This window comes from Taudactylus pleione, unplaced genomic scaffold, assembly GCF_031769625.1.
Source record: "Taudactylus pleione unplaced genomic scaffold, aTauple2 ptg000317l, whole genome shotgun sequence".
NCBI lineage: Eukaryota > Metazoa > Chordata > Amphibia > Anura > Myobatrachidae > Taudactylus > Taudactylus pleione.
Window position 1 is genome coordinate 1,351,875 of NW_028284718.1, and position 27,356 is coordinate 1,379,230.

Genomic DNA, 27,356 nt, shown 5'->3' on the forward strand with positions numbered 1-27,356 from the left:
TAACTGCCCTTAGTAAGTCACAAAGAGGCAGATGGCAGTAGGTCCTAATGCATACTAAAAGGTATACTTGCAGAGACTTGTGACTAGTACACAAATGCCCCTTCATCTCGCAAACCCTGGGACTGACATGGGATTTTGAACATGGCTTCAACCTATGTTGCACCTGTTCACACTGCACTTTGGTCACAGGTCTAGTATGAAAAGTCGAAGACCAGGGCTGTCACATTGCTATGTCATTGCAATGTTATCTGACACATCTGATTGCCTAATAAGGTTGTTTAGTCATAAACCTTATAGAGTAACCCAGGGTGGACACTGAAAAATACCTGGTCATAGAAAGGGGTGAGAACCAGAGTCTGATAACACATCTTTGTACATTCACGCCAAACCAACTCAGGTTTTTCTTGGATCCTTGCCTTTGTAAGCAGGGAAGGAATGAGGGACCATGCATTGTGTGTTTTGGAAGTTGCAGAGATAAATCTTTGCTTGTGACAGTTTACAAAGAAAGGGACGCATGTTCCTTGTAAGTGTAGAGAGAGAGCAAGACCCTCACTGATGTGAACTGCAGAGAAACATACTTTAATAGTGGTAAGTCTAATAAAAAAAGACTGCAAGTTTTTGCTCCATAATATGATGGAAGTTGGTAACTGCATGCATGAATAAAGTCTATGCATGTACCTTGGACATACATAATGAATGTAGGTAAGACTGTGCTGTAACTACAAAAAGTAGGCACTTTAGGAATTGATGTGCATACATATTTTCCTCTTTTCTGCAACTTTAATGAACAAATATATATTGTGTAATGGGAATTGAACCCAAAACCTCAGTGGTGTGAGGCAATAGTGCTAAGTACTATGCCAAATGAGCTACCGCCACTCTACTCCAATCAATGCATGAGTTTTCCTGTAGAAACCTAAGCCATCTTCAGATGTGAGTTGATTCCCGGTGCCCTTCCTATAAAAAGCTGTGTCATGAAATAGTTTCAAATGGACCCCTCCACACTTTGTCTTGTAGCCATATGCATGTGTAACTTGGCTAAGTATCCCTGTGACGGTAGCAGTGTCAGAGATCCTGTGGACAGCTGAATTTTGAAATGGCTATCCCAGCGCCTGAGCATTACTGTGAAGTATTCACCGCCACAACTCTATTTCATTTTTAGGGGCTCTTGTTAATGCACAGGCCCCCAAGTTTTAATAAAAAAATATTTTAGGACTACATTGCTGTTTACTTAAACACAGTGGAGGCAGACATACACCACCATTCAAAAGTTTGGGGTCATTTAGAAATTTCCTTACTTTAGTGAAAAAAAAAACAGTGCTTTTCTTTCAAAAGATAACATTAAATTAATCAGAAATACACTCTATACATTGTTAATGTTGTAAATGACTATACTAGCTGCAAACTTTGGTTTTATAGGTGTATAGAGGCCCATTTCCAGCAACCATCACTCCAGTGTTCTAATGGTACATTGTGTTTGCTAAGTGTGTTAGAAGACTAATGGATGATTAGAAAACCCTTGTGCAATTATGTTAGCACAGCTGAAAATGGGTTTGCTTGTTAGAGAAGCTATAAAATTGGCCTTCCTTTTGAGCTAGTTGAGTATCTGCAGCATCACATTTGTGATTTTGATGATACTCTGGAATGGCCAGAAAAAGGGAACTTTCATGTAAAACTTGACAGTCTATTCTTGTTCTTAGAAATGAAGGCTTTTCCATGTGAGAACTTGCCAAGAAACTGAAATTTCCTACAATGGTGTGTACTACTTCCTTCAGAGAACAGCACAAACAGGCTCTAACCAGAGTAGAAAGAGAAGTGGGAGGCCCCAGTGCACAACTGTGCAAGAAGACAAGTACATTAGAGTCTCTAGTTTGAGAAATAGACGCCTCACAAGTCCTCAACTGGCAGCTTCATTAAATGGTACCCGCAAAACGCCAGTGTCAACGTCTACAGTGAAGAGGCGACTCAGTGATGCTGACCGCCTAGGCAGATTGGCAAAGAAAAAGCCATATCTGAGACTGGCCAATAAAAGGAAAAGATTAATATGGGCAAAAGAACAGACATTGGACAGAGGACGATTGGAAAAAAGTGTTATGGACAGACAAATCGAAGTTTGAGGTATGTGGATCACACAGAAGAACATTTGTAAGACGCAGAACACGTGAAAAGATGCTGGAAGAGTGCCTGATGCCATCTGTCAAGCATGGTGGAGGTAATGTGATGGCCTGGGGCTGCTTTGGTGCTGGTAAAGTGGGAGATTTGTAAAAGGGATTTTGAATAAGGAAGGCTATCACTCCATTTTGCAACGCCATGCCACACCCTGTGGACAGCGCTTGATTGGAGCCAATTTCCTCCATCAACAGGACAAACTATTTAGGAAGAAGTAGGCAGCTGGTATTCTGTCTGTAATGGAGTGGCCAGTGCAGTCACCAGAGCTTAACCCCATTGAGCTGTTGTGGGAGCAGCTTGACCGTATGGTACGCAAGAAGTGCCCATGAAGCCAATCCAACTTGTGGGAGGTGCTTCAGGAAGCGTGGGGTGAAATTTCTTCAGATTACCGCAACAATTTAACAGCTAGAATGTCAAAGGTCTGCAATGCTGTAATTGCTACAAAAGGAGCATTCTGTGACGAAAACAAAGTTTGAAGGACAACATTATTTCAAATAAAAATCATTATTTCTAACCTTGCCATTGTCTTGACTATATGTTCTATTCATTTTGCAACTCATTTGATAAAAAATAAGTCAGTTTCATGTAAAACATGAAATTGCCTGGGTGACCCTAAACTTTTGAACGAGTGTGTGTGTATGTATATGTGTGTGTGTGTGTGTGTGTGTGTGTGTGTGTGTGTGTGTATATATATGTATGTATATATATATATATATATATATATATATATACACACACACACGAAACCCACAGGTGTGGCACTCAGACTTCCAAAATGCAAGACAAACTCATGGTGAGCTATCAATGTTTCAGTTTACTGCCATAAACTGGCTTCATCCTGAAGACAGTTTATGGCAGTAAACTGAAACATTGATAGCTCACCACGAGTTTGTCTTGCATTATGGAAGTCTGAGTGCCGCACCTGTGGGTTTCGTGTGTATGTGTGTAATAAATTTATGTATATATATAAAGTATTCACACACACACACACTGCCTTGCAAAAGTATTCACACCCCTTTTGCATTTTTCATCTTTTGTTGCCTTACAACCTGGAATTAAAATGGATTGTTTGAAGGTGTGCATCATTTCATTCACGGAACATGCCTACAACTGAAGTTGTGTTTTTTTGTTTTTTTATATTGTGAATCAAACAACATTTAGGACAACGTAACAGAAAACTTCAGTGTGCATAACTATTCACCCCCCCCTAAATTCAGTACTTTGTCGAGCCATCTTTTGCGGCAATTACAGCTGCAAGTCGCTTTGGGTAAGTCTCTATGAGCTTGCCACATCTTGCTCCTGGGATTTTTGCCCATTCCTCAAGGCAAAACTGCTTCAGCTCCTTCATGTTGGAAGGTTTCCGCTTGTGAACAGCAATCTTCAAGTCTGACCACAGATTCTCAATTGGATTGAGATCTGGGCTTTGGCTAGGCCATTCCAACACATTTAAATGTTTCCCCTTAAACCACTCGAGTGTTGCTTTCGCAGTATGCTTCCGGTCATTGTCCTGCTGGAAGGTGAACCTCCGTCCCAGGCTCAAATCACAGGCAGACAAACAGGTTTTGCTCAAGAATATCCCTGTATTTAGCACCATTCATCTTTCCCTCAACTTGAATGTGTTTCCCAGTCCCTGCTGTTGAAAAACATCCCCACAGCATGATGCTGCCACCACGTTTCACTGTGGGGATTGTGTTCTTGGGGTGATGGGATGTGTTGGGTTTGCGCCAGATATAGCATTTTCCTTGGTGGCCGAAAAGTTAAATTTTAGTCTCATCTGATCAGAGCACCTTCCTCCATACATTTGGGGAGTCGCCCACATGCCTTTTGGCAAACTCAAATCATGTCGTCTTATTTTTATCACTAAGTAATGGCTTTTTTCTGGCCACTTCCATAAAGCCCAGCTCTATGGAGTGTACGGCTTATTGTGGTCACATGCATAGATACACCAGTCTCTGCTGTGGAACTCTGCAACTCCTTCAGGGTTACCTTTTGGTCTCTGTGCTGCCTCTGTGATTAATGCCCTCCTTACCCAGTCTGTGAGTTTTGGTGGGCGGCCCTCTCTTGGCAGGTTTGTTGTGGTACCATGTTCTTTCCATTTGAGGATGATGGATTTGATGGTGCTCCGGGGGATCATCAAAGATTTGGATATTTTTTTTCCATAACCCAACCCGGAATTTTATTTCTCAACAACTTTGTCCCTGACTTGTTTGGAGAGCTCCTTGGTCATCATGGTGTGATGCCTCTTGCTTAGTGGTGTTGCAGCCTCTGGGGCCTTTCAGAAAAGATGTGTTTATACTGACAGTTCATGTGACACTTAGATTTCACACAAGTGTACTTCATTTCACTAATTATGTGACTTCTGAAGGTAATTGGTTGCACCAGAACTTTTGAGGGGCTTCATAGCAAAGGGGGTGATTACATATGCACATGCCAATTTTCAGAATTTTATTTAAAAAGATTATTTTTTATATATATTTTTCTCATTTCACTTCACCAAATTAAACTATTTTGTGCAGATGCATCACACAGAATTCAGATAAAAAACAAAAATTACAGGTTGTAAAGTAACAAAAAGGTAAAAAGCCAAGGGGGATGAATAATTTCACAAGGCACTGTGTGTGTATATGTATGTATATATATATATTTATTATTATTATTTTTTTAATTTTTGGAGGCCGAACACTTTTTATAAGTTTAGGACTTGCCCCTTGTCCACAAAAATGAAACTGTATTCCAGAAAAATAAATAAAAGAAAAAAATTTGGAAGACTATTACAGGTTTCAGAATACCTAACACTATTCAGCTGTGGTTCTAGTGCTATTAATTACAGAGTTAAATGGAGTTTCCACATACCCCTTCCTATCCTCCCATAGGACTATGGTTTATTCAGTGGGGTCCTGCCACTATTACTGGTGGTCTATGTAAGCTTTGTGCTGTGTAATCATCCCTAAGAATGACTAGAAATAATTATGAGCTCCTGATTATATAGAAGCAAAGCTCTTCAAGCCTGGAATTACCTGTCATATCTAACAATTTTTCAGATTCCTCCATCTTTAAAGGCCCACATACACAGGGTGATTTGGATAAGACCCGATGGCACATACGATTTCCCTTGAAAATTCTACCTTGACATTCTGTACGATTTGTGTTTAGAAAAGGTACGATTGTACAAACGACCATACGATCCGATGTATCTTAAAGGATTGCAAATAGTTTAAGATATCGTATGCAGCAAATAAACACTGCATTTGCTGGAATGTCAATAGGGGAGAGCTTATCTAGGGGTTATAAAACGCAGCATCCGTTTTAGATCTGGGCACACTGTTCAGTGACTAGTGAGGCTTGGTTTTATACCCTGCTGAACATTGTACTTTGCTAGTGTGCTCTGCTTTGTTTTAAGGCTTGCCTTTACAAAGTGTGATTATTCTGCTTTCTATTGTCTGCTGATGGATTCCTATCGCTATAAGCTCCTGCCACCTTCCAGGAGTTGTTGCATCTGCTGACCCCCTATCCCCAGAGGCAGAACACCAATATGAGGATGCCCATCCCGCTTGAGGAGAGGCTCATTGCGACGCTGAGGTACCTGGCTACAGGGAGGTAGTTTGAAGACCTGAAGTTTGAGACCCTCATTTTCCCCCAGGCTTTGGGGCGCATCATCCCGGAGACCTGTGATGCCATTGTCAATGTCCCATAGTTTAACTATTTCAAAGTAAGTAAAAACATTACACATTTTTTTCTTGTGAAAGAAAAACTTGTTTTTATTTATTTTTTTTGACACACTGTGGGTTAGATAAACAACCAACATGGCTGTATATATCTATTAAGTTTTTTTGGTACATAAACGCATAACCAACATGGCTAATTTGTTTTACCAAACCGACACAGTATATTTTCAATGTATAATACGTGCTATCTCCACATGGTTTATGTCTCCCAATAGCTATTCAGCTGCATAGTATATGGCGTGACAGACGATGGATTGAACAGGCCAAGAAGCACATGGCACAAGTCCAGATTGAGGGCCCAGCAAACAGCAATCTGTCCTTGTGCCATGCGCTTAGTGACCCCGTCCAACCTGCGTCATCAACACTGTATACCATGCAGTGCCTATTGGGAGACATAAAACTTGGTGATAGTTGTAAATAATTTAAAATAAATAAAAAATTGAGGGGGGTCCTCATCCTCCACCAACATGGCACTATACGCAACTTCAGAGGATGTGGAGGGGTTGGTGGTATGAGGAGTAGGATAACTGGGATGGGGTTTAGGGTGGGATGGGCTTTGAATCATTATTGGTGTGGCCTGGTAGGTTAGTGGAGGGTAACTACGGGATGTAGATGGGCCATAGTTAAATGGCTGCGGTGTTGTCAGGGTCATCGGCGAGCCTTGTAGTGGTTGCCAGCTTCTTCATTCTCCCCAGGATGACTATCAGACATAGGGCCTGATTCAGACCCACTCGCGAGCGGCTGTCCGCTCGCAAGTGGGTCGATGGTGTGCACTGAGCATGCGCACGACGGAGGGAGCTCCGTCATGCACATGCGCGAGACTCGACGAGCGAAGGACTTTCCTTCGCTCGTTGTGTCTGATCAAAGGGGGCGTGCTGTCGATGTTGATTGACATCACGCCCTTTGGTGGGCGTGCCTCCCAGACGGGGGCGTTCCCAAGGGAACGCCTACCGTTAGAAGCCGGCCCACTGACATCACAAGTGATGTCAGTGGGAGTGATTTTGGCTCTGATAGAGCCAAAATCACTCCGGGCCTTGCGGTTGAGAAACTCAACCGCAGGCTCCGGCTCGCAGTGGCGATGGTCGCGATGGTCAAGACCATCGCGACCATCAACCTGCATGCTCGTATAGGCTGTGGGTGGTGACCCACAGCTATACGAGCGTCCAGGAGGACGCTCCATAATTATGGAGGTGGGCCCTGATTCAGAGCGAGCGCTCTGGTCAGAGCGTCCGGCTCTGAATCAGGGCCATAATGCGTTGGGCATGGATTTGCTGGCTTTCCTCCATTTCCCTCAGCCTGCTATGTGTGTGTCCAGGTGGTCGAACATGTCCGGGAGTTTAATGTCTGCTTGACCTGGTTTAATAGCTCATCCTGCTGAACCTGGGTCTTACGCTGGTATCTCCAGCGTTTTGGGGCAGGTTGTGGAGTTTCTGCCTCGCTACCACTTTGGCAGGCAATTTTCGGGCTGACCGTTAGGTATTGAAGACTATTGGAGGAGAGCGATAATTGATTAATGTTAATAACCTGTTTTATAAATGTTTATTTTATTCTAGTTCCCAACAACTGTGGAGGAGTGGCAGACCATTGCTGAGGACTTTGAACGGAGATGGAACTTCCTCAACTGCGGTGGAGCAATTGACTGAAAACATGTCCGGATTACCCCACCTGCCCACAGCGCATCCTTTTATTATAACTAAAGGATTTTTCAGCATAGTGCTCATGGCGGTGGTGAATGCCAATTCTGAGTTAATTTTTGTTGATGTGGGCAAAAATGGCTATGCTTCTGATGGGTGGTCATTTAAGCAAACACTGTTCTATGAGAGACTTCGCTCCAAACGCCTGAATTTGCCAATAACGGAAAGGAAGCATGGCCTAAACTATGTGTTTGTGGCTGATGAGGCATGTGCTCACCATTAGCATTTGCTGAAGCCGTATGCGCAACTGATCCTTACAAAAGAAAAGCGCATCTTTAATTACAGTCTATCCAGGGCTCGGAGAATAGTTGAGAACACATTTGGCATTCTATGCAACCGCTTCTGGATATTCCATACATCAATAGATCTACGTACGGACAAAGTTGATTTTGTTGTTTTGGCCTGCTGTGTCCTCCACAATTTCTTCTGGAAAAAAAGTACCTTACAACAGAGGACATCAGACACAGCTGTGCCTGATGACCCGGAACATCCCGAGGAAATTGTGCCAATGCTCTCTGTGGCCCCATCTTCAGTGTTGGTAACAGCAGGGACTGTGCGGGCTAAAGAGGTCAGGGAGCAATATATGGCCTACTTCAACGGAGTGGGGGCAGTACCGTGGCAGGAGGACAGTATTCGCTAATGGACTATAGTGGAATTGTGAACTTTAAAAAAAACATTCCATATAGTGTGTAATTAATGTTTTATACTTACTACTTCACAAGAGGACGCTTGTTCCATTTCTGGGTTGTCCACTACAGGGTCCTCTGGAAGTCTCTCCACCATTAAGGCCTGTGATGTTTGCTGCGGCTCCTGCAGGAATTTCAGAAGGTCAAAGCACCACAGCGTACTTGTATGTGTCATCTGCCTCCGCTCCGGATGCCCGGGACTCTTGTTGCTGCTTCTTCTCCTTGACATATACAAGCCTTAGATTTTGTATTTTGCCCTTCACCCAAACTGGAGATGCCTCATCATGAAAGGGCTTGCTAAACTCGACAAGCGCCTGGATTGCAGCAGCTCTCTTAATTTTATTCCGGTACTCCGGAGTTTTAACTTGCCACAAACACTCATGAGAGTGGAAGAGCTCAATAAACTCAGACACAAACTGCCTTTCTTCTTGCACTTGTCATTCCTGTTGTGCAAACAGATTGTTAACATATTAAAGTTTAACAGTGTTTTTAAAAATTTCAATTAGTTTGTTTTAAATGTGTAAATAATAACATAGAATTTGACGGCAGATAAGAACCACTTGGCCCATCTAGTCTGCCCCATTTTTAAACATATTGTTACCTCAACCCTTATTGATTCTTACTTCTTCTGAAGGATATCATTGTGTCTATCCCATGCATGTTTCAATTGCTCTACTGTCTTAGCCTCTACCAACTCTGATGGGAGGCTATTCCACTTGCCCACTACCCTTTCTGTGAAGTAATTTTTCCTCAAAGTTCCCCTGAACCTACCACCCTTCAGTTTCAGAACATGTCCTCTTGTTCTAATACTTCTTTCTTTGAATAATGTCTCCTTCCTTTACATTCTTAAAACCCTTTATCTATTTGAACGTTTCTATCATGGGTATGCAGTCGGGAAGTCGGGGGACCTAATCCCGACAGCCAGCTTCCCGACTGCTTAATCCTGGCGAGGGTTAAATGACAGGTGTCTAAATCTAGACGCCATTCATTTTACCGATGCCGGGAGACCGGTGCCCAGCATCCCGACTGGGCGCTGATAGCCGGGGGGGGGTTCCCGAGGGGGGGACTTAGGGTTAGGCACCCACCCCCCAGGAGGTTGGGTTTAGAAGGGGGGGTTAGGTGTCGGGGAAATGGGGATTAGGTACTTAGAGGGGGGATGGTTAGGGTGAGACACCCCTAAGGGAGGGTTAGGGGGTAGAATTAGGTTAGAGAATACATACCTTAGACGATCGGGATTTCCTCCTTTGCCGGGATGCCGTTTTCGGGATTCCAACTGCCGGGCATGGGTCCGGCGGTAAATCATACCGATTCCCTATCATGTCCCTCCCCCTTTCCCTTCTCTGCTCCAAACTATACATATTAAGATCTTTTAGTCTTTCCTGGTACGTTTTGTGGTGTAGACCTTGCACCATTTTAGTTGCCCTTCTTTGTACAGTCTCTAATGTATTAATATCCTTCTGGAGATATGACCTCCAGAACTGGACACAGTGGGCCTGATTCAGACCCACTCGAAAGCGGCTGTCCGCTCGCAAGTGGGTCGATGGTGTGCACTGAGCATGCGCACGACGGAGGGAGCTCCGTCGTGCGCATGCGCCAGACGCGACGAGCGAAGGACTTTCCTTCGCTCGTTGTGTCTGATCAAAGGGGGCGTGCTGTCGATGTTGATTGACAGCACGCCCCCTTTGGTAGGCGTGCCGGGGGCGTGCCTCCCTGACGGGGGCGTTCCCACGGGAACGCCTCCTGTCAGAAGCCGGCCCACTGACATCACTAGTGATGTCAGTGGGAGTGATTTTGGCTCTGATAGAGCCAAAATCACTCCGGAGCTTGCGGTTGAAAACCTCAACCACAGGCTCCGGCTCGCAGTTTCGATGGTCGCGATGGTCAAGACCATCGCGGCCATCAAACTGCACGCTCGTATAGCCTGTGGGTGGTGACCCACAGCTATACGAGCGTCCAGGAGGACGCTCCATTTTCATGGAGGGCGGCCCTCATTCAGAGCGTGCGCTCTGCTCAGAGCGTACGGCTCTGAATGAGGGCCAGTATTCGAGATGAGGACGTACCAATGACCAATACAGTGGTATTATGACTTCTTTCTTTCTGCTACTGATTCCTCTCCCTATGCAACCAAGTATCTGACTTGCCTTCCTCATTACTTTGTTACAATATTTGCTTGCCTTTAAGTCACCTGAAATAGTGACTCCTAGATCCCTTTCCTCTTCAGTAGTTTCCAGTATAGTGCCATTAATACTATATTTAGCATTTTGGATTTTTGAAACCCAAGTGCATGGCATTACACTGTAGTTGCCATGTTCTTGATCATTCCTGTAGTCTACCTAGATCATCAATCATTTGTTTTACCCCTCCTGGTGTGTCTACCCTGTTGCATACCTTTTTGTCATCTGCAAAAAGGAATAGTTTCCCTTCAATACCATTTGCAATGTCACAAATAAAGATATTAAAAAGCACTGGTCCAAGTAAAGATCCCTGAGGTACTCCACTGGTAACATTTCCCTCTTGAGACTGCACTCCGTTTATTACAACAGTTTCCTATCCTGCAGCCATGATCTTATCCATTCAACTATCTTTGTATCCAATACCATGCTTTCCAGTTTATTTAACAGTCTGCGATGTGGAACAGTGTCGCCTTACTAAAGTCTAGAAAAGCTATATCTATGCCCCCCTTTATCTATTTCCTTAGTCACCCAGTCAAAAAAGTCAATAAGATTTGTTTGACATGATCTCCCCCCAGTAAATCCGTGCAGTTTGGGGTCCTGCAAATTGCTGGATTTGAGATAATCTATGACTCTTTATTTTAAGAGTGTTCCCATCAATTTCTCTATTACTGATGTAAGGCTCACTGGTCGGTAGTTGCTTGCCTCTTCCTTGCTTCCACATTTGTGCAGTGGGACGTTTGCTCTTTTTAGTCCTCTGGAATTACTCCAGTAGCTAGTGACTGGTTGAATAATTCTGTTAATGGTGATACCAGCACCCCTTTAAGCTCATTTAGTATCCTTGGATGTATCCCATCTGGCCCCATTGATTTATCCACTTTCAGTTTTTAGAGTTCTGATAGGATCTTCTCCTCTGTAAATGTGCTTGTTCCTACCTCATTTTTCTGATTACACCTGCAACTTAACTGTGGCCCCTTGCCCTCTCTCTCAGTAGTGAATACTGAACAAAAATAATTATTAAGATGATCAGCTATTACATTGTCTCCCTCAACAAGACTCCCTCTTTCTGTCTTTAGTCTTTGTATTCCACCTTTTGTTTTTCCCCTTTCTCTTATATAATTAAAAAAAAGTTGTGCCCCCTTTACCCACTGACTGTGCCATTTTCCCCTCCGCTTTTGCACATCTGATTACTTTCTTAGCCTCCTTTGGTTTTACAAGATACAGCTCTTTGCCCTCATTATTTTGCATCTGCTTGTATTTCCTAAAGGTCATCTTTTTTGCTTTCACAATACTTGCTACCTCTTTCCCAAAACACACTGGCTTCCTTTTCCTTGTGGTTTTCCTAACCCTTTTGATACAAAGGTCTGTTGCCTTTTATATTGCACTTTTTAAATTGTCCCACCTCTCCTGCACTCCTTTCAAGTTCCTCCACTCTGCCAAAGATTCGCTTACACATCTTCCCATCCCTGCAAAATCAGCCTTCCTAAAATCTAACACCTTTGTTTTTGTATGGGGTGAGTCAGTATCTGTCTTTATTCTGAACCATACTGCTTGATGATCACTGGATCCCAGATTTTCACCCACTTTTACATCAGATATTCTGTCTCCATTTGTAAGTATTAAGTATAACATTGCGTCTTTCCAAGTGGGCTCCCTCACCAATTGCTGGAGGGAGGCTCCCTGCAATGAATTTAGGATGGTCTTACTTCTAGTGAAACTTGCCACAGACACCTCCCAGTTTATATCTGGTAGATTAAAATCTTCCATGATTATAACCTCTCCTTTTAATGCCATTTTAGTGATGTCCTGCAATAGTTTATTGTCCAGTTCCTCTTCCTGACCTGGTGGTTTGTAGATCACCCCAATACGAAGAATCACTTTCTCTCCTGTTTCTATAGTCACCCAAAGGGACCCTACTTTTTCTTCAATACTATGTATTAACGTAGTATTTCTGCTTTCCTTGCCATACATTGCTACTCCTCCTATTCTTCCCATTCTGTCTTTCCTAAATAAAGTATATCCCAGTATAGCTATGTCCCAGTCATGATTTTCATTGCACCATGACTACGTAATAGCCACAATATCCAGATCATCCCTTGTAATTATTGCAAAGTTCAGGGATTTTATTTCCTAAGCTCCTAGCAGTTGCACACATTGCTCTTAGTTTTGTTTGCTTATTTCTCCTGTTCGTTCCTAGGTATGTTCATCTCTCTGCCTATGTTTATATGGTTTTGTTCTAAATTATCTTCTGTTGCTGTGGATATGCTTCCTGTTCCATTTGCCAGCAGAAATAATACCTCTTGGTTGGGGGAGCAGATTTATTTTTTCTTGTTTGGTTCATTGTCCCCCTCTTCTAGTTTAAATAGTTCTTGGTGAAACTTTCCAACTGTTCACTCGGTATTCTAGTTCCTTTTGAAGATGGGTGCAGGCCATCATATTTATAAAAGCTTCTATCTTGCCAGATAGCGTGGCTATGGACTGTCAATCCAAATCCTCATAGCACCACTTCTGTAACCAAACATTGAAGTTTCTGATGCAATGATTTCTATCTCCCCCTCTGTGTACTGGCAATTCTTCTGAAAAAGTTACAGTGGTTGCCACCTGCTTTAGAGCAGTCCCTAACTTCCAACTTTTACTGCCATGACTTCAGCATTGGCCAGGTCATTCGTCCCTAGGTGGACAATGACATCCACCTCTCCATCTTTTCTTGCTGCCTTCACAATTCTCAGCATGCGTTCTTTGGGCCTGATTCAGACCCGCTCGCAACCGGGTCGATGGTGGCCCACAGCGCATGCGAACGATGGAGCCGACTCAGTCGTGCGCGAGACCCGGCTAGCGACGGGCAATCCATCGCTCCGGGTCTCGCATCAAAGGGGGTGAGCTGTCGATGTTGAGTGACAGCTCGCCCCCTTTGGTGGGCGGGCCGGGTGGCTGCCCAAACGGAGGCGTTCCCATGAGAACGCTTGCCGTTTGGGGTCGGCCCCACTGACACGAGTGATGTCAGTTGAGAGAATCCGGCTCTGTTAGCGCCGAAATCTCTCTGGGGCTTGCGGCCACGAGACCCTACCACAAGGGTCTCGTCGCAAGCCCGATGGTCGCAATGGTCTTGACCATCGCGATCATCATCCTGGCCACTCGCAATAGCTGTGGGTGGCAACCCACAGCTATGCGAGCGACCAGGAGGCCGCTCCATAAAAAAAAAAAAAAAAAGACTCCCTGATTCAGAGCGAACACTCTTTCAGAGCATCTGGCTCTGAATCAGGGCCTTTATCCCTTGGAGCTGTGGCTCCAGGTAAACCCCTTACTTGTCTCTCTACTTCAGCAGTGTTTCCCAGATGTACTCCTCTAATAATGTAATCTCCCAAGAGAAATGTAATACTTCTTGAAGATGTCATTTTCCTATTTATTTTTCTATAGTCAGTGGAAGACCCCATATCTTGCCTATATTAGCTGTACCTTCCAGCCCTGCAAGAGCAGCATATGACTTTTTTGCAGTCACAGGTTGTGGGAGGTGTCTGTGTCCCTCTTGAAATCTCTGCCTTTCAGAGCCCACAGTAGTCCAGGCAGTATGTCTTCTGGGGGCTCTCTGAGGCAGTGATGGTCTCAAGGACACAGACATCCTACATATCTCAGCATGCAGTTTTGCTATCTCCTCCTGCAGCAGAGAAAATTGCTTACAGATCGGGCAGCAGCTGAGTCTCCAGAATTCTTCCTGCAAAACAAATGCATTACATCCCCTGCACTGCACTAGGCCGAACATTGGGCCTGATTCAGACCCACTCGCGAGCAGCTGTCCGCTCGCAAGTGGGTCGATGTTCTGCACTGAGCATGCGCACGACGGAGGGAGCTCCGTCGTGCGCATGCGCCAGACGCGACGAGCGAAGGACTTTCCTTCGCTCGTTGTATCTGATCAAAGGGGGCGTGCTGTCGATGTTGATTGACAGCACGCCCCCTTTGATGGGTCGTGCGCATGCGCGAGACGCGAAGGACGTTCCTTCGCTCGTTGTGTCTGATCAAAGGGGGCGTGCTGTCGATGTTGATTGACAGCACGCCCCCTTTGGTGGGCGTGCCGGAGGCGTGCCTCCCAGACGGGGGCGTTCCCAAGGGAACGCCTACCGTCAGAAGCCGGCCAGTGGGAGTGATTTTGGCTCTGATAGAGCCAAAATCACTCCGGGCCTTGCGGTTGAGAAACTCAACCGCAGGCTCCGGCTCGCAGTGGCGATGGTTGCGATGGTCAAGACCATCGCGACCATCAACCTGCGCGCTCGTATAGGCTGTGGGTGTTGACCCACAGCTATACGAGCGTCCAGGAGGACGCTCCATAATTATGGAGGTGGGCCCTGATTCAGAGCGAGCGCTCTGAATCAGGGCCTTAATCATAAAAGAAACCGACAATTTTGGAGCGGTTTTTGGAAAAAGAATTTGTCAGTTAAGTGGTTAAGCTGGGTACACACGTAAAGATTTTCTGTCCAACCATCCAACTAAGTGATTGGTTGGAATGAAAATCTGGTAAGGAATGGGAGCAACTGATGATCAGCAATTTGCTCCTAAATGCCAGAAAACAGATGAAAATGGTCATCAGACAAGTTTGTTAAATGTTTGATCTAAATAATTTGTTCAAACAACAGTTTTTGAACATTTTCCGGTGTTTGGAGCAAATTGCTGATTGTCATTTGCTTTCATACCTTACCAGATTTTCATTCCAACCAATCAACTAGTTCGATGGTTGGACAGAAAATCTTTACGTGTGTACCCAGCCATACACTTGTCTCTTGGTTCCACTTAAATCTTGTTTATATTCAACTCTATATAATGTTATTTATAGCTATTAAAAATACCATTCTTTAGTATGTTGTAAAAGTACCTTTTGGGAAATGCAGAGGGGAGGTCTAAAAAGTCAAGGTGATGTGATGTGTGTCATGCCCTTGCCATGGATGCCCATTTATTTGAATAGGTGTAGGGGCCTTGATGGGTGTAATAGAACTCTCATCCCAATACATTCTGTCTCTTGTCTGAGAGAATTAAAAACATTCCTGAAGATTCAGCATTATGCTTTAATTTATGCACGGTTTGTTCTTCCAGGCTGGTAATAGTTGTTATAGGATTTTTGATAGGAATTTATGTATTACAAATTATTAGGGAGATTAATTGGCTGGAGAGAGGATATAAAATCTATTAGATTAGGAGGTCACCAAAATAGATGTTTGGAGCAGAGACCAGCAAAACACCATTACATTACATATGCAATTACAGCAGAATACTTAATTTTTTTGTAATTAATCATGAGTTTGTGAAATATGAAAGGTTTATTTAGTTATGCTGGTCAAACACTGCACCTTTGGGCCCAAAACAATCCCATGTCTAAGAATAACCTGATCAAAGTGGATTGTATAATTATGGACTGTTTTGTAAAGTCAAGGGCTCGTGTAGAGTTGAATTTTAATGTGCAGGTGGCATTAAGTGCATCCAAAATGATGCAATTCTATGTATATGCTGAGTCAGACCAATCTCAAGATGCATCCAGCAATTCAACTATGTGTGTCCTCACTCATCTTTGCTGCAGTCGCGCCAAACAGCCCCTCTCTGTGCGCCTGGTCCCGTGAGCCTTGCTGGCGCTGGTTTTTTTTTTTTGCCGAAAGTGCATCTAAAGGCCCCCATACATCAGCGACAGATCGCACCGATGTAGCAATCCTGCAACCCGGCATCGTAGGGTCGGTGAAATCCAACATGTTGGATTTCACATATATGCCAATCACAATGAAAAAATTATTGTGATCGGCACATTGATGAAATTTAACATGTAAAATTGCACCGATCCTGCGACGGCTCGCAGAACATCGATGGCCACCGGTCGGAAATGCCAACCGGCGTTTCCGATCGCAACATCGCGGTGATCCGTCGCAGATGTATGGGGATCTTAAGTCGCAATGCGATGCCACTAGGATGCACTAAGAGACTGCTAATTAATTTGATAAGTGACACAACAAAGGTCCAATCCGGGTCAAACCCAGAATTTCCCCGGCTCCGACTCAGGATATTCCCGAGTCGGCGCCATTCACATCGGAGCCGGGTCTGCAGTGACCCGGCTTTTCTAGCATTCAAGTGGACCAATCGCCAGGTCATCGTGACCCGGATCGTACTGTTTACACTGCATGGTTTCACGGGACATTCCCGTGTTAAACCCTGCAAGTTACCTGGGTCGGATTGTCTGGTCACTCGACCCTGGAATCCAACCCTGTCCCCTTTTACACCAAGAAGCTACCCGGGTTAACCCTGCAATAACCTGGGTTTTAGCTCTGGTGTAAAAGGGGTATAAATCAGCATGCAAAGTTCCATTTGCACACCTATATATTGCACATCAAATTAATCAGCAGTGTCTCCTGGTGTGACTAAAGGTGCATACACACTGGGCAATTAAAATGAGTGATTGAACGATTACGACATTGTAATTGTTCAGTAATTGTGCAGTATAATGTAGAAAACCACCAGCGATACGCGCTCCCGCTGGTCGATTTCGACAACAATCATCGCCTGAACATGCAGGCCAACTTGCTGATAATGACAGGTTGGACATGTTCGGGGATGAGGGAGGGTGCCTGCACTGAATGACATATTGTTCAGTGTAGGCACATTATCCCACTGCACAGGAAGATGAACGATTGTACAATTACAATGACGTAATCGTACAGTCGTTCCTCTATCGTCTAGTGTGTACGCACCTTTAAGGTGTGAGTCCACTTGCCGATTAAAATGAGCGATTCAACGATAACAAAAGTGTTATCGTTCAATCACTCATTAATTGTTCACAAATAGTGCATGAAAATGTTGAAAACAACCAGCGATGCGTACTCCCGCTGGTCGTTTTCGACATCAATCATGACCTGAACATATTGTGCATGTTCGGGGATGAGGGAGGGGTGCCTGCACTGAACGACATATCATTCAGTGTAGGCACTATACAGGATGCGGAACGATTGTACGATTACAATATTGTAATTGTACTGTTGTTCCTCTATCAGCAAGTGGATACGCACCATTAGATGTATTTTGGCAAACAAAGACACCCGACATTAGCACGGCGTGTTACTCTGCATGGTGTATTGAGGCTAGATGAGCAAGGATGCAGCTGTAGCCTATGCGCAGAGGCCTTCAGAACACAGTTGCAGAAGTGTAACATAACATAGTGAAGTGGATTGATAGTCTACGTAGACATAATTTTAATAAATGTTAAAGTTGCATTTACAATGCAAAATACAATTAAGTACAGGTACAAATACAAATGAAAGTACAAATTAAATTCCATTAAATACAAACATCTGTAGTCATCAGCTTTAAAAATCAAATAGGACTGACTATTCTTCACTGCTGCAGTGTGAACGTAAATTTGAATTAAGTAATGGAAAAGATTAAACTGTTGCTGGGTCAATTGATCGGCCAATATATTGTGTGCCCGTCGGCAAGTGTGTACCAGCGATATGTCTGTCGTTCACAGACATATTGTGTCGTCTGTGCTGCACAGCCTTTGGCTGATATATCTGTCCATCGTGCTGTGTGTATGGGCGATCAGCCGTCCGTCTGTCCCCTTGCAGCAAAGGCCGCGGGGAGAGGGGTCGCAGGATGGCCAGATGATGGTGTTTGTGTGTCCAGGTTGGGTTCAGTCGCAGTTAAGCAGACATGACGTTACGGTACTTGCTTGCCAACCTGTTCTGCCTCTCTAAGCACAAGATGCAACCAAATGCACGGAATGGTAATTTTATTTTGTGAGCATGTGCGGTACATAAGTGCATATTTTACGCAAAACAAAGATGCGTATGATCAACTCTACATGAACCACAGTTGGCAGAAAAGGCTTTTCTACGTGATAATCTACCATGTGCAGTTAAAGTATCTGGTGAGTGCAAAAATGGCACATTTATCTACTTTGGCCACTCGCATGCATGCTCAAATTTGTGAAGTGGCCACACAGGTCTGAATCTAGTGTAAGGGTGGGCAGAAAGTGGCCCTCCAGCTGTTGTTGAACTACACATCCCAGAATGCCCTGCAACAGTTTTAGCATGGTCAAATAGCAAAACTGTTGCAGGGCATGCTGGGCTGTGTAGTTCTACAACAGCCAGACCAGGAGGACAACACTAATAGTGTTAGAAGAACCGCCAAGTGTTTCACCTTACCTGCCGGTGCCACTGCCAATGCTTGCCTGCTGTGCAGTGTAATGAAGCCCGACCATTCACAGGGTGTACGCGCGCGACTTGACGTGATGACGTCTCGCCGCGCGCGCTCTCCCCCTCCCTATGTTCCTGCCTGTGAAGATGTGTCAGGGAGGAGCCGCGCGCTAGCACGGGAGGAGGACGCTGCGGCCTTACTTTTGGAGACCGGGAGAGAGACCCAGTGTATCAGATTCCTGTCCTAGACCCTGAAGAAGAGGAGAGGGGGCACTTACTCAGGTAAGTGTGTGTGTATATATGTGTATGCATATTTGCAAATGGTAAACAAATGTATAAACACTATAGAATAATGTTTTGTCTTTTTAATGAACAGCTCTGAATATGTGACTAATAATACAAATTGTTTCATATCATAAACCTGTCTGAAAGTTTTATTACATAAAAAAAAATTGTTCCTAGTAGACAAGACCACTGTAAGCTTTTAAAGATGTTTTATTTTTTTTTAATAATGACCAACTGCTCGGCACCGCACATGTCTTTCACACGGGTTGGGTACAGGATGCCAGCGCCCGGGATCCTGGCGGCCAGAATCCCGACGCCAGCATTTCGACATGGTTAGGATACTGACACCTGGCGGTCGGTATCCTAACTCTCCCCCTCTGTCTACCCCTAACCCTCCCTCCCCGATGCCTGAACCTAATCTCCCCAGTCCTTAAACCTAACCCTCCCCCCTTAGTGCCTAACCCCAAACACTAACCTCCCCCCCTAACCCCCTACTTACCTTCGGGATCCCGGCGATCAGAATCCCGACGCCAGCATTTCGACATGGTTAGGATACTGACACCTGGCGGTCGGTATCCTAACCCTCCCCCTCTGTCTACCCATAACCCTTCCTCCCCGATGCATGAACCTAATCTCCCCATTGTCCTTAAATCTAACCCTCCCCCCCTTAGTGTCTAAACCCTAACAATAACCCCCCCCCTAAACCCGCTACTTACCTTCGGGTTACCTGCGGTCGGTACGCTGGTGCTGGGATTCTTACAGGTGTCGGCATTCCAGCGCTAGAATCCCTGCAGTCGGGATTCTGACCGCATCCCCTTACACACAATGGGTCTCAGGAAAAATTCGACAAACAGAAATTGTGACTTTTTTTTTATTTTTTTTTAAAATGCAAATTGCCTTTTCTTCTACTGCTGCACTTGCATTAAAACAAGCATTTTGCGCTTACGACGTTATGCGTGAGAGACGGAAGAGGGGTTGGAGGTAGAGTAAGCTTGGGCAAAGTACAGTAATGGTGCATACACACTGTCAGATTTGATGAACGATTTTTACAACGATTTGAACGATTTCATCAACTAACGATTTAGTTCATTTTAATACTGACTGCAAACACAGTCAATGTCAGAGATCGTTATCTGACATGTGGGAACGCGCATCGTTCGTCGATGCATGCCCTACATGTCAAAGATATGAACGATTTTTACAATCGTTATCGTTCATATCTGAAACAAAATCTGACCGCGTATGTTCGTGCAAAATGCATGTTATGCTGATCACAATACAGACACACATGCGCCTGTTAGGATGTGGACAGCTTGCGGGTGCCCAACCCATGGTACAAACTGATGGTGATAACGATTGCTGGCTGCTTCTGATTGGTTGAGTGCGTCCTTCACCATGATGGTGTTACTATGGTAATGTCTGCTGCAATCTCTTCGCATTATTAAATTGCTATTTGCATTTGGACCATTTGATTTTTTAAATGGGGTAGGCAATGAATATTTGTATTGATTTGAAAGTAAATAGTACATTTATCTTGTATTTACATCTTAACTGACTGGTAAATGTGATTTTCTGCTTTATTAATAGCATTTTCCAGACGTGCTGTATTGTGTTGTGTAACTTTACTACTGCCACTCCCTAACCACGTCTGCAGACACAGGGCACCCAGCCATCTCAATTTCTTCAGGACAGTCACAGTCGTGCCCCTGTCCTGTTTTGGAATCTCAAATTTAGGAACGTATTCTAAATTGCTAATGTAAACCAAGTGCATATACTGCTTATTCTCTCCTGGAGTCAAGTGCGTGCTCATGATACCCTTGCAGAGCCGCACACATTTTGCGATACGGCCAGTAATTCAAGCTAAGCATATTGCAATTTTTCTCAGCATGGCCGGACTAGCCATCTGGCAAATACCAGAAAGGCCGATGGCATGATGGGCCGATCCGGCCATCTGGAGGCTTGGCTGAACAGCTCCACCTCCTGTTGCTCTGCAAGCATGCTTTTACGGGGCGTAATGTGTTGCCACGCCTCTTTTCCCCGGATGCACAGGACAGAGTGCCTGTTTTTAGCGCCAGTCCGTCTATGCCCACTGGGCATTACAAACAAAACAAAAAATTATATTTGAAATGCAAACAAAAATGAAAAATACATGTTTAGCATGTCATGAAGATTATTGAACATGATAGGGATGGCCATCTGTGGATTAACCATTGATGGTTAACATTGGCGGCTTTCACCCATCAAAGGAAATCCCTGCCGTGGGGATCAGCAAGCAGAGGGTCATCAGAGAAAGTGGGTGGCTAAACCCCATTCCACCCTGTGGAGACAAAACAAAAATCAATTGCTTCCTCACAGCTGTCTATCAGATCTTCGCAATTGATGGCTACACCGCTGAAGCATCGGTAGCAATCCATTGCTAGCCATTCTTAGGACACTAGTGTGTTTCAAACAGACATGCTGTTCCAGCCTCATGAGATGGTAAGCCACATACTTTCTACTTCATTTATAGGGATACTGTAGGCCAGAGGTGTAATTAGAACATTGTGGGCCCCATAGCAAAATTTTTAAGGGCCCCCCGAACTCTGGTCTCAACCAGAGTGTATACATATATATTTGTATTTATAAATAAATGTGTAAAATATAATTAGCCATGTAGGGTCTGGCACTCTTCCTACAAGTTTTCCTTGCTGTGTGCCTTCACAGAACGGGATAACACCCTCAAATGGTGCGGCACTGCAGACAAAATCCAACTCAGAGATGCGTTGCAGAAGTCAATGTTTAATTTACATGTCCTGATGAAAATGTAAATTGAACATTGAAACGTTGACCTCTGCAACGCATCTCTGAGTTGGAGTATGTCTGTAGTGCCGCACCATTTGAGTGTGTGTATATATGTATAATATATATATATATTTATATTTTCTCAGTTTCATGATGGTAGCAGCACAGTTTTTAACTCTCATCACTGCCTGTGTCTCAGACTCTACTCACTGAAGCAGCCGCTCTCTTGCTAACTGATGGGCGCTGCTGCTGCACCACACAAGTCCCTCCTAGTCCTCTTTGCACTTCCCGGAGAGTGTTACATGCAAGATGATGACATCATCTCGCGAGAAAGGTAGCTCTGCAGACTGCGGGGGTGCGGCGGGTGGCAGGACAGTGTTAGTGAGGGACACTACAGTCTGCTCCGACACCCGCACCCCCACCTCCCCTGACCACTTGCCTGGGCACCTGGCCATGTGCCCAGGGAGTCTTAAAAGTAAATAAAAAAAAAACAACCTGGCAGGGTGCAGGGGGTTGCTTTCTGGACCGCCGGGTCCCATAGCAAGCGCACCTCTTGCACCTTCTATAGTTACGCCACTGCTGTAGGTGGCTACAGTGAAAGCAATTCCATAGTGGTGACTAGAGGCCTTGTTTAAAAAATAAGCCACTAATAGATAGAGATGTGTCCTCATACATCTAGCCTCAATACGCAACACAGCTTGACTTCCCTTTTTGTTAGTGAGCCGCCACGTCCTGTGCAACTCTGCTAGCGTTGGGTGTCTTTTTTTTTTTTTTTTTCAGATGTGACTAGGTAGCAATGTGATGTGACTAGGTAGCAATGTGATGTGACTAGGACGCTCCAACAGACTGTTGATTAATTTGATATGCAACACTTGTATATCTTTGTACACCTGAGTCTGTATATAAAGCTGCTACATTGCAGCACTCTGTATACAGGTTTAGAGACTCAGTCGCACAGATAATGCAAGTGTTGCATATCAAATTAATCAGCACCGTCTGCTGGTTCGTCCTAGTCGCATCACATTGCTACTTGGGCATCTTTTATTTGCCAAAAATGCGTCTAACGCTAGCAGAGTCTCACAGGACCTGGCATGGCGAGAGGGGATGTTTGGTGCGGCTGCAGCAAAGATGTGTAAGCATCGCTCCGTGATGGCAATCTAAGGTCGGAAGTAGGATGGAGGCAGCGGCTGTGTGTGGAAGTTCTCTATAGTGCTGCTACTTTCCCGCCAATATGCGGCCCATGGGTTCCGTGTGTGCACCAAGTAGCATAAGTGAGCGGAAACCCCTATTATTATTTCTAATGTTGGCCTGCAGAATGAACCATAAAGAAATTGCATCCTGTTCTGTCTGTGACACAGGCCTGCTTTGCTGATGTGGAGCTAAGTCATAGAGCAACAACAACAAATGCTTTTTTGTATAATCACTGTTATTAGTGAAACGGGCATTACTGGTAGATAATGCAAATACGTTCTTTTTATTGGCTCTCTTTTTCAAATATCTATTAGAAGAAAACATTGATTGCCATGGACAGTGGCAGTAATCGCCAGTTTCCGGTCAACCCACTATAATTCACATCTATTCCACAATCCACATTGTCTATTTTCTGACATATTGGGGTAAATTTACTAAAGTGCGGGTTTTTAGAAGTGGAGAGGTTGCCCATATCAACCAATCAGATTCTAGCTATTATCTTCTAGAACACAGGTTCTCAAACTTGGTCCTCAGGACCCCAGACTGTGCGTGTTTTCCAGGTCTCCTCATAGAGCTAATTACTTCACTTGCAATTCTATCTGTGGATCTTTTAAAATGTATCAGTGAGTAATGAATACACCTGTGCACCTGCTGGGTGACCTGCAAAACATGACCTGTGTGGGGTCCTGAGGACTGAGGGCCTGATTCAGAGCCGCTCGTAAGCAGCCGCTCGTTCGTTCCGAGCGATGTTTGCACAACTGCACATGCGTACGGATCGTAATACGCATGCGCGAACCAGTCAGTGCAGCCGAAAATCGTTTGTTCGCTAAATAGCGAATGCCTGCTATTTTGAGTGACAGGAGGAGGCGTATGTGGGTGATAACGGGGGAAGGTGCTTGAAAACGGGGAGTGGAGATCCGAACGCAGGCGTGCTTAAAGGTCAAAACGGGCGTTTTAAGGGTGTGCATAATTAATACAGCAGCGTCATTGACCACGTCACTGGGTTATTTTATAGTCAGAACTGCTCGCAAGATTGCGGTAGGAAAAACCAACCACAAGAATAGCGAGCAGTTCATACGCTGGTCGATGTACTCGATTAATCTAATAAATAGCGGACATGTCGTAGGATGCAAGCGGCTGGGGGCGTAGTTTTCCAAAAAACAACCGCATGTTTTGTTCGCTCGTTCAGACCTAGAGGCGTGAACAGACCACAAAGAGCGAACGGTTCATTTGAATAGCCACCCCTATTTTCTGAACGAGCGAGCGCAAATAGCCTCCGACTCTGAATCAGGCCCTGAGTTTGAGAACCACTGTTCTAGAAGGTGATACTTAAGTGTTAAGTAGAATCTGATTGGTTGCTATGGGCAACATCTCCACTTCTAAAAACTCGCTCTTTTTAGAATATTTACCCCATTGTCTAAAACTTCATTGCTACACCTTTCCACTAGCAAGTTTGTCAGGCTTCTAAAAATTATATTCGCATCTATCCTGGTTGAGAGTTGGTTCCGTGCAGTGTTAGTTCTGGTTTATTGTCAGGTTTTATTTTAAGTTGTGTTTCTGAAGTTCTGTTTTTGGACCTGAGCGTCTCTTAATTATCAGTTTCAGCCATTTGAATGGTTAAGTAATACAAATTAAATCTATTATTGTATAAGCTATGATGAGGTAGGGATTAACATCGGAAATCGATGATTAGCAGACATTAATGTTCCCGATCCTATGGAAATACCTTTTCCATTGAATACCAGGTTTGCGATGGCTGACTGCCATCATATGCTGTTTCCGATGGTTGACTGTTCGGATTGAGGTGTGCACACCCAGAAGTGGTGTCTGGAGCCCAACTTCTGTGTGCATGCGCACAGTATAACCATCGATGGTTATACCATCATATGTTTTAATGTCGGAAGCCCGGCAACCATTCGATGATGAGTTTCCATTGTCCATCCCTATGATGCAGCTGGCTGCAGAATTAAGTAGAATCACATCTATTAGTGACTCCTACATAAGTTGTGTAAATCAGAAAACACAATGCAGTACTTTAGAAGTTGGGTAACTGTATATGATGCAATACTTCTACGTTGATAAAATGTGACTGAAACATTTGACAAATTCTAAAGAGAATTAATAATAAAAGCAAATGCATTAATAAAAAACTGTATAACTGTAGAAGGACATCAAGGAGTTACATAATTCCTTTACCATGCAATGGGCTTAAAGTAAAGTATGATTTAAGGCTTAAAGGACAAATGTAATCACTTTTTTGAAACCCTTTCACAGCTAACCATGAACGCAGCAGGTACAGGATACCCACTGGCCTCATTGTATGTAGGTGATCTGCATGTGGATGTAACAGAGGCAATGTTGTATGAAAAGTTTTCCCCGGCTGGCCCAATACTGTCTATCAGGGTGTGCCGTGATATTTCCACTCGTCGATCCCTTGGCTATGCCTATATCAATTTCCAGCAACCCGCTGATGGTAAGTTTAATCTGTATGTATAGGTATTTGTCACTTTAACAATAAATTAAATGTGTTGGTTGGTACATAAGCCCTTTAACTTTTAACCAGATATATTGCTTTTTTATTTTTAGGTTCGTTGTTTACTATGAAAATTCTGTGCGCAGGCAATGGAATTATGTTTTTACTACATTGGGATACAGCACAATTGTGCTGGGTTTTATGTATTGTTTTGAGTAGCATTGTGTCAATAATAATCACACTGCCTGATTCTGTAAGATCATGGTTGCACGCCTTCTAAAGATATGCTATGCATGTACATTATCTGTCTTATATTGATCATACTGTAAGTACATAACTCTCAATGCGTGTAGTATGTATTACCGTCGGCCAAATCCCGACAGCAGAAGCCCGGCAAAGGTGAAGATCCCGAAGCCACAAAGGTAAGTACTAACCAACCTATTTTTACCCCCTAACCCTCCTTTAGGGATTCCCCCCCCCCCCCCCCCGTCACCCAAGAGGCTAAACCCAACCCCCCACCCCTTCCCCGCAGTCTCCCTAACCCTCCCGGGGGGTGCCTGGCCCTAAGTCCCCCCTGGAGCCCTAAAACCTAAAGCCTCCCCCCTCGTGGCTGTCCGTGCCCGGCTTACCTTCATTCGGTATGCCGGGTGTCGGGCTCCTGGCATAGGTCTAATGACAAGCGTCGGGATTTCAACGCCTGTCATTAGTACTTAGCCGGGATTAGAGAGTCGGGAAGCCGGCGGTCGGTATTTAGACCGTCTGCTTCCTGACTACGTCCCCTCAATCGCTTCTGGTTATTTGCATTGTGGGCTGGACTGTACCACACATTGCATTCCCATCTTCTACCTGGGTCAGATAATTTCACATTTGCAGAGATGGAGCTCGCTGGCCAACCAAGTTATCTTTGTTTTATATTTAAAGAACCACTAACACGAAACTGAATACTTAAGCTGCATACACAGACAACGATTGAGTTAATGAACGATTTTAGTAAACTATTTTCTACCTTGAAAAAATGAACTAAAATCGTTTATTAAAGTTGTTCATTTACTATGTTCATTTAAATGTAATGAACGATTTTTATGAACTACAAATGATTTTTGCATATTAACTTAATGAAAATCGTTGAGTTGACAAGTCTGACTAAACTACAAACGTGAACGCGCATGAACAATAATCGTTCATCGTTTGACTCAGAAAGTGAACGATTTTTTCAAACAACTATCGTTAAACGATAATCGTTAAAAAATCGTTGTGTGTGTATGCACCTTTAATATATATGAAAGTAAAACACGTTTAACACTGATAATTCCATGGCCCCTATGTAAAAATTTGAAGATTTAAATAGTGTTCTTTTCCAGCTCAATTGCAGACCGTTTAAAGTAGAACTATATACAACTTACTGTTTTTTAATTATCAGTGTAAAATGCTTTTCAGGTCTCAAATATTGGCCACAGTCATTTTGGAAAGATGCAGCAGAGTTTAGGTCCAAACACATGCAGGTGACTGTTTTCTCTCCCTCTGAAGAGTCTATGAGCGTTAATTAAGTGAAATAAGTTGAACATATTTAGTCGTCTTTTTTTTTTTTTTATTCCTCCATGACCTTAAACACTAATGGAGAATGTTTGGGTCGTTTGAAGTTTAAACAGGTTAGAAAACCTTCATCGGAAGTGTAAAAGGGTCTGCTCTCTTGTAGTGCTCTTCTCTTTTGCCGTTTAAGATTGTGCGCAGGTCCATAGCTTGTTTACTTTTTTTTCCCTTCTTTATCTGAAGAGCTTCACTAGAAGTTTCTTCTGCTGGACGAAGCCCTGAGAACCTTGTGCAGGGCCTTTGTTCTGAGAGGTTGAACGGGCGACTGGCCTTATAGGAGCCAGAAAAGATCTTATGGATGGGGGATGCAGACACAAATAATGTATCAACTGGTGGCACTGATTGGTGCCCTTGAGCTTATAGCTCTGGGGGCTACAGAAATTCCAATGGGGGCTCAGTAGTTGTGGATAAGGATGAAGACCTCAAAACAAA

The 27,356-nt window shown here is 44.1% G+C and overlaps 1 protein-coding gene across 3 annotated transcripts in view; it reads left to right on the forward strand.

The window, feature by feature from the left end:
* The first annotated feature begins 18,696 nt into the window (after positions 1-18,696).
* The window catches only part of PABPC1L (poly(A) binding protein cytoplasmic 1 like), a 164,253-nt gene continuing 155,593 nt past the window's right edge, over positions 18,697-27,356 (forward strand). Inside the window, exons 1-2 of one of the 3 annotated variants that reach the window (XM_088442779.1) lie at positions 18,697-18,886; positions 25,136-25,334. In XM_088442779.1, coding sequence (XP_088298905.1) covers positions 25,142-25,334 — 193 coding nt within the window. In that variant the 5' untranslated portion in view covers positions 18,697-18,886; positions 25,136-25,141. Of the gene's footprint in view, positions 18,887-25,135; positions 25,335-27,356 lie in introns of those variants that run through there. The other 2 variants (XM_088442778.1, XM_088442780.1) reach the window with 2 other exon arrangements.